Source organism: Schistocerca serialis, chromosome 7 (assembly GCF_023864345.2).
Source record: "Schistocerca serialis cubense isolate TAMUIC-IGC-003099 chromosome 7, iqSchSeri2.2, whole genome shotgun sequence".
NCBI lineage: Eukaryota > Metazoa > Arthropoda > Insecta > Orthoptera > Acrididae > Schistocerca > Schistocerca serialis.
The window spans coordinates 200,915,726-200,924,476 of NC_064644.1; the positions used below are offsets into that span (position 1 = coordinate 200,915,726).

An 8,751-nucleotide genomic window follows, 5' to 3' on the forward strand; every position below is an offset into this window, starting at 1 on the left:
GCATCCGCGTTACGTAAGCTTAAGGCACCTGCTATCGATTAAGTGCTGCGGTGAAATTTTGATGAACGATCGGGTCGGACGAGAAGGGCAATAGAAGTCGATAGAGATAAAACGGAATGTTGTTCCAGCGCTGGCCCGCACGCAACCTCAGCGCTAGTGCGACGTCACAGGTGACCGCTGGCTCAAGCCGCGGCACGCCGAGCGTTCTGCGGAAACGAGAGGGGTGCTGACGGAAGTCTCGGACAAGAACAGAGTTGTCAACATGCGAAAAGATGCACGGCTCTTAGTAAGGAACCGATAAGCCATTTACGAAGAAAGAAGTCATTATAGAGGCAAAAAATAAAATAAAAACAGTGAAAAAATTTTAAAAATTTTCACGAAGGATGAATCAGGAAATCTGTTATATCCCATAGGAGCCATCCCAACGTTTCTACATGAGCATCCACAGTAGGTAAGCTACTATGATAATGGTAGAGAGTACGTTTCATTCTGCTATACATTAGAATTTCTTGCCTTTCCAATCGCACTTGGAACATGAGAAAAAATTAATGTTTAATGATTCTGTGCACTATGCAATTAGTCCGGTCTTGACCGTTTAGGCTTATTTGATATGGGGTCGAACAATCAGGGCAATTTTCTGGAACGGGTCGCACGACTGTTTAGTAAGAGCGTTTGTAACCAGTCACCATTGTAGACCAACTAGATTTTCCCAGTATTCTATCATTGAACCCATTCCTTTTCGTACGACACAATCACAAAAACATGTAACAATGTAGCAACCGGCTTTCTACCACCAAATACAACATGTAACAAAACTTCTTCCCTTCTTTACTACATTAGTAAGCACGCTTATTTATTATGCCTATACAGTAATTTTGTTGTTTAATACGTTCACATCGTCATGCGCCTGTGAACCACACTCCTCCAATACACCCTCCATCCCACCCCCAATCCCTAACCCCAAATGTTGACCTTTCATTAGATTGCCATCACAGTCCAAAACTCGCAAGGATTGCCAGGTGCTTTCAGATGTTAACGGAGGTGATCCAAGTTCATATCAGCAGCCCATCTTAAATTACGACTTGAGCTGAAAAACATCGAACATTCATAAGAGATAAACGAAAACTTTTACCTTTAAAATAACTGTAGTAAGTACCCCAAGGTCTTACGCGCATGTATGTAAGAGGTACATCCTTCTAAAACTGGGTCGTTCTTTTCAAAATAAATGTTTTGCACTTCTATGCATAAGTTTCTATCTTCATTTGGGTAGAAATTGTCTTGCGAAGTATGATGAACTATTTACATCACTTTATTGATCATCTGTACCACGTAGATGTAGATGTTGAGTCTCAAATAAATTTTATACAGCAGACTTGTTTTCCCTCAGTGTATTTCATTTTACATTTGTTCCTTAATTTACAGCCGACAGATAATTTAATTCTTACCTGGATGGGTCTACTATGCGTTATAACTCTCTACCGACTTACAGGTATAACTTAGGGTCCATCGCAAAATGGAGAACTCTGCGACGAATTGAAGATTAACGACTATGTCGTGTTTTCACTTCGAATAAAAACTGTAAAGCTTATAACAAAAAGCTGCCATTTCAAGCTTTACTGTAATACCAGGAAGGATATAGGGAAAGCCGTTGGACGTTTGTCACTGCAGTCTTCACATTTAATTTATTTCCATTCCGTTCCGTACACCTGCTGGCATTCTTGCCGTCACGCATGACGGAAGCTCATCAGCAATGCTTCATTATCCCCTCATCGGCCTTCTGCCAGCGTTGTTTTCACCGCGACTGCATGACATAAGCTCTTCTTGGTGTTTATCGGTTCACAGAGAAAAACGCATCTTCAAGGACTTCATGATTTACATCCCGCTTACTATCCATAAGGATGACGGAACTAGCCGTGCATAATGTAAATTGCTGGGGAATCTGCTATGACGCCGTGGACTGGAAGTCATCATCGAAAGCAACATAACATCGGCTGGCAGTAAGCGTGACAGGATTGCTCCTGCTCACAATAAATATGAGTGAATTAATAAGTACGTTCTAACAGCAGTGAGAGAGTATTCCGACATTTGCAAAAGGTGATAAAAAGATGTGAGTTCAGGATGCCGGTTGATTAATCACGGCGCTAACAATAAATAAAAGCCAATATTTACTACGAAAAGAATGTAAATAGTCCTCGCATCAAAATAAGGTACTGGAATTCTCTGTAAAATTTCTTAACACTGTTACTGGGATTTATTTCAGTTCGAACTACCGAGCGACTCGATGTAAAATGGCTCTGAACATTATGGGACTTAACATCTGAGGTCATCAGTCCCCTAGAACTTAGAACTACTTAAACGCAACTAACCTAAGAACATCTCACACATCCATACCCGAGGCAGGATTTGAACCTGTGAGCGTAGCAGCAGCGCGGTTCCGGACTGAAACGTCTAGAACCGCTCGGTCACATCGGCAGGCGACTCGAAGTAAGGAAGAACTTGTGGTTAAATGTTTGATAAAATTAACATGTCGCTTCACATGTTATATGAACATGATAGCATCACAGCAGTTACAATACCTACAGAAATATCGAAGCAGTCGATCAGTCTGGAACCGCGCGACCGCTACGGTCGCAGGTTCGAATCCTGCCTCGGGCTGGGATGTGTGTGATGTCCTTAAGTTAGTTAGGTTTAAGTAGTTCTAAGTTCTAGGGGAGTGATGACCTCAGATGTTAAGTCCCATAGAGCTCAGAGCCATCTGAACCACTTGAAGCAGTCGATTATGCCAGACAGCAGCCTTAAACGACTGAAAGCAAAGAGCGCTAAGGCGTGCCCGCTTTTAAAGCGACGTGAAGCAGAACGTGCGATATGAGAAAATTACGCTCTACTGTAACCGTTCAAGAATGTTTGTTTTAATGTAGATTAGCGTATACCAATGCCTGCTTGCTACCTGAGAACTGGTTGACCCTGCCAGTTACTTGTTAGCACTAAGTAACTTTCAAGTTCGGTCACGTCATATATGAGGTATTGCCAGCATTGATAGTCACTTCAGGTATACAAAAATGTAAAACCATACCAACTCTGTAACTCTCGCGTTTGTATTTGTAATTTTACATTACGTCAGAATTCCACCACAGCTCCTGAGAATTGTTTCTGGCTTCGTTTTACGTCAGGGAACAAACATCGTAATTCACATTGATTTCGGCATTTCCAACGCTTGCCATCAGCTGGAAGGTGCTACGGCACAGTGATACAATACACCAGATTCTTGTTTCATCCGGGAGGACGACGGTTCAATCCCGCGCCCGGCCTTCCTGATTTAGGTTTTCCGTGATTTCCCTAAATCGTTTCAGACAAATGCCGAAATGGTTCCTTTGAAAGGGCACGGCCGACTTCCTTCCCCGTCCTACTCTAATCCAATGAGACCGATGACCTCGCAGTTTGGTCTTTTCCCCCAAAACAACCTCCAACCATTCTTGTTCACCTCCTTCTGCAATGAACAGAATACTAAACCGACAAGTCAATAGCTTCCTGAAATGCCGTTGCTCTTTCCGCGACTCAAAACAAAGTTTTGTTCAACACCTTCGTAAAGCGCATTCCACGTAATGGATCTCGTGAATCTGAACTATTCTCTCTTCCAACGAAATGCTATAACTTGATTTCAGAAGAATAGAATTTAACAAAATAACACAAAAGCTGAAACGAATGAGTATGTCATATTCTACATATTTAGTAAGGAAAACCTGTTGCGAAATTTAGTTGCAGTGTGAGGTAACATTACGGGGAAGGGTAGTCGTTAGGTTGAGTATTCAATCAACGACGTAATGCGCTGAACAATCCCGCGTACGCAGCGCTACGAAGATCTTGATTGTATTGTCCGTTCTTCCTGTGTGTGTGTGTGTGTGTGTGTGTGTGTGTGTGTGCGCGTGCGTGTGTGCTTCTCCAGCTTGCAACACCGCTTAGTCTAACGAAAGTGAAAGCAGTTATTCTCCTGCCTTCAGTTCCCGCGCCTTGTTCTTGACCCTAGCGGAGGAGTCACCACTGGAATACAAGCATAAAGTATTTCACAAACTGTGTGAGTAATCGTCGTCAGTAACAATACAAAGAAAGCTTTTAATGAAAAGTAGCCTTTAGTGACTTTCAGAGGAACTTTAAAAATTGTTTTGATAATCACTTTACTCATTTTACCACAGATAGCGTAATGTTGTCTTCTTCAGTTACGTTTTCATTTATGGAACATGCTTTATTTTTTGTAAAAACGCTCTGCAATATATTTAACGGCGTACTAGCTATCTTTTATGCGACCTTTTACAAGAGCTGAAGCCTGATCGAATACTCTTACAGTTTAACTCCATAGGAACTATATATTTAATAATATTGAACAGAAAACACACTTTCAAATGGAAGTAAGCTACTTTTAGCACGTTGGATTCAGAACTCAAAATTATACGCGACCTCTCATGACTTGCGGGGCATCCGAAGAAGATAGACAAGAACGCTCGATCCTATAAAGAAAATCAGTTCGTGTTTGTTCATTCCTGCAAAGGAAATTTACAGATTGTCGGAGTCTTAGCTACTGAATATTACGTAGCACACCTTTGTTGTTGTCTGTTATAGCACAGATGATATCTGCATAAACCGATCATTCGATTGCTCAGAATACTGAAATGGAATGAATATGCACATTTTGTCGTTCATCTCCGTGATTCCGGTTTGCAACTGGACGATAAATGTGTTTAGTACCATCGAACGCGCAATAATTAGCTAAATATTTTATTCCTTGTTTGATGAAACATAACAGTATATCAAATTTTTAATACCCGCATAACATTGAAGTTCTGTTGCAATGATTGAGGCTAGCAACTGTTGAAAGATGTGAAAGGATGTCGATATGATTTCGTCATGGGTAAATCTGGAGGTTAAACACAGTTCGGCAGTAACACGTTTGGAGAAGTGCAATTCACCTGCAATCACAACACTTAGCTAATAAAGCGTCACTGCGATCTTACACTATGGAGAAAAGTACTTCTGGCTCCACTATCTCGTCTTCACTTCCCTGTTCCATTCACAAATGGCTCCTGTGTGAATTATTGTCATTGAAGGTGTGCATTGGCTCTCATTTATCTGATTTTGCCGGTTCACCATTTCGCGAGAAGTGTGTGAGAGGAATTATTATGTTACTAGACTCTTTTCAAGAGAAAACCTCTCCGCGATGCACAACACCTGTCTCGAAGTGACTGTCACTGGAATTAGTTGGGCATCTCTGCAAGGCTTTAGCGCTCAGTAAACGATTCCGGGTTGATACTCTTTGATCTTGTCGCTTCTATTCATCCTAGTTGGCAAGGGTCCTAGACTGATGTGCAGTACTCAAGAAGCTGTCGACCAAGTGTTTTATAAGCCACTTCTTTCGTAGATGAACTAAATTTTCTTCATATTCTCCCAATGAATCTCAGCCCGGATCCTGTTTTTCCCACTGTTTGTTTTACGTGACCGTCCGTACAGTTACTACTAAGTATTTGATAGGACTTACTGTTACCAGCGATTTTAGTCAATAGCGTAACGTAAGTGTAGTGGTTTTCTTTACATACCTACGCTACAGTCATATTGTTCTAGATGCCGTTTAAGTGTCTTTGGTACTGTATAAAAATAGCGGATATCAAATGTTCGCAGATACAGGCAACAAGTCTAGCCACTTACATTTCGAGACTATGGTACACCGGACTTCCAGAGCCGACAGACGCTTCATGATGACGGCGGTAAGCTCGGGAAAATGTCCACATAATACAAACGAGGAATCCAGAAATCCTGTAAGTACTATGAAGCTTCGATTCGTATAAGTGCCGTCCTGTACAAACAGCCGGTATTTAAGCCACCATACCATAAATGAAACATTCGTTGTAGCTACACAAACACTTTTATTGCATGGAAGTATAACTCCGTGTGTACCTCCTCTTACACTTGTTCAAAAATGTGTACGAACACAGACAAAACAGACCGTCGCTAACCTGGAGGTACTTTCCCAGAGACGCTAATAATCTGGTTTGGCAGGTTTTCGTGAACATAAACTGTTATGTCAGGGGAACCTAGAGACAAACTCGAAGAACATGGTGCAGTCCCACACAGATTTCGGCCGTTTTTACACCGTCGGGGATCTTCGATCAATCATTTACAAAAGCAAAGACCACCATGCAACCTTTATAAAAACAGCCAGTACAGCATCAAATACTCTAACTCTAACTGGACCTTTGTAAATGATGTTTGACAATATATATATATATATATATATATATATATATATATATATATATATATATATATAGAGAGAGAGAGAGAGAGAGAGAGAGAGACAGATCTTTATTTATGACGCGACTACTCAACTACTACGTCATCTACGTCATTTGTAAAATAGAATCTAGCGACCCGTTTCGGCTTCGCACGGGTAGCACCAAGAATCTACGAGCGGACGACCAACTTAACATAGCAGCAGTAGATTATATGCAAACTCGCCTTCCTCACATATCAGTTTGTTACTGAAAACAGTCTCCAAATCCCTACAGCAGTTCCTGAGATCAGCCTTCACATACAGACAGTAAAGCACATTGGGAGCATTTTTAATTCACCATAGTTCGGCCAGTTCGCACGGAGTATTTATAAATTACACACACGAAGCTTCGTAGTGAATCGGTCGGCTGTTAGTGAATGCCGTATCAAAATCTATATAGTATTTCCTGAGAGTAGCCTTCAAATACAGACAGAAAAAGAGGGCTGGTGACTTCCATATAGATGTAGAGGCAGTGCATTAACATTTTGCTATCTGTGAGCACACGATTAACGTAGACTATCATATTGTGTTTTCAGTATAAATGACATCGTACGTGTGTGCTTTGAAAATGTGTAACACATTAAACACTACCGTTTTCCTAACGAAAATAGCAGTATCAGGACGAGGAAAACGGAGGGAAAAAGAGAATTTTCGGCAGGAGACAAGTTTTCCAAGCATGAAAGAGTACATAAGCAGATTTTTTTCCAGTCGAAAAACAGACATTTCGCAAAACAAAACAGTTCTGGTCGCTGCTGCAAAGTAGATCAATTTGTACTCAGACTGTAGTTTGACAGTGTTAGTGACATAATACATTTTTTTTTTTTTTTTTTTTTTTACGTGAAACGACGACTATTGTCATGCAAGGTTTTCGCTGCGGCAGCACGTGCTGGTCGTTAACAGCGAAGCTGATTCCGCGCGTTCGCTCACCTGTCGCAGACACGTGGCTCGGCAGTGCGCGACGGCCAGAGGGGACCACGTGGGGTCCTCCAGCGAGTCCGCAGCGCCACCGGAGGCTCCAGAGACGGCGCCGCTCCAGGACAGCGCCAGCAGCAGCACGCGCGTCGCCGCCGAAGCCGACCTGCCCGCACTCACAGCCATCGGGAGACGAGATGATGGTGTCCTCCGATCAGCTGCTCCTCACATAGCGGACACACGTCACAATAGGTCACTCTGCGCAGGGCCGTAGCGCGCGGCGGTGCTCGCGTGAAACAGTGATACGACAAGTGCAGTTGCAAGCGTCCGCGCTGATAGCAAGAGTGAGTACTGTGCTTTTCAAACCTAAGTGCAACGGATGACACGCATCACTTCATTAAACAAAAAAATACTGCTCGCTGCTTGTATTCCTCCCATGCTCCACTTCAGGTCACTCACAAGCGAAACAAAGCGTGCGCTCGTGGTTTTACTCAGTAACCGTAAATACGTATCAGTAACCGTAAATACGTATCCCACTTGTTAGTGACGTTTTCCTATAACTTTAAAACGAGGTACCTGACACATTGACACACTTGCTCTACTCACGACATTGACTGCGTCATCGGATCGAATGAGACGGTGCTTGCATAGTGTCGTGACACACCATATAGGTTGACGCTGCCTCTTTGGAACGTTGTCTTTCCCTCGAAATAGAAGCTTCGTTGAAGCACGATCCAATGTACACTTGCTCCTTCTCTCAGAAAACCCACCTTCCCCGCGTGCGTTCGAGCACGCACTGAAAGTTAGTCTGCCACCCGAGTAGCTACAGCTGCTCCATCCCCACTACCGTCGCCCGGCGCCGTGAGTCACGTGACTGTCCCCCACCACAGGCAGGTCCGCCCCATCTGACCTCTGCTGCCACCACGGCGGGAGCGGCATTCTCCAGAAACAGCCTACAGTCCGCGTTGGAACATCGAGGCTGTTGCTGCCGCTCCAAGTCAAACAACGTGTACGCTAGATGCGTTTGTATTGGAAGGAGAACGCTAAAATCTTTCCTGCTCAACAACGTATCTGCATCTTCAACCTGTGAATTACTGTGAAGGAGACGTTTTATCGTTTGTAAGGTCAAAAGCAAGAAGAAGGGACCGGTTGGTAGGACATCAAGGGATCACAAATTTAGTATTGGGGGGCAGCGTGGAGGGTAAAAATCGTAGAGGGAGACCAAGAGATGAATACACTAAGCAGATTCAGAAGGGCGCAGGTTGCAGTAAGTACTGGGAGATGAAGAAGCTTGCACAGGATAGAGTAGCATGGAGAGCTGCATCAAACCAGTCTCAGGACTGAAGACCACAACAACAACAACAACAAGGTCAAAAGAATATCAGTAAGCTGCATTTGTTCTAGTTTACCAAGTCTAATTGAGCACAGTTTTGCGGTAGAGTCGAGACTCCATAGGAAGCGGGGATACTGGCGTGCTAAATAACAGAAAAATAACAAATTTATTGCATCACAAAACAATT

General features: G+C 43.0%; 1 protein-coding gene across 1 annotated transcript in view; it reads right to left on the bottom strand.

Moving 5' to 3' along the window:
• The window catches only part of LOC126412223 (uncharacterized), a 183,124-nt gene extending 175,096 nt beyond the window's left edge, over positions 1–8,028 (bottom strand). Inside the window, exon 1 of the mRNA XM_050081712.1 lies at positions 7,247–8,028. Coding sequence (XP_049937669.1) covers positions 7,247–7,417 — 171 coding nt within the window. The 5' untranslated portion in view covers positions 7,418–8,028. The remainder of the gene's footprint in view (positions 1–7,246) is intronic.
• Positions 8,029–8,751: the final 723 nt, after the last annotated feature.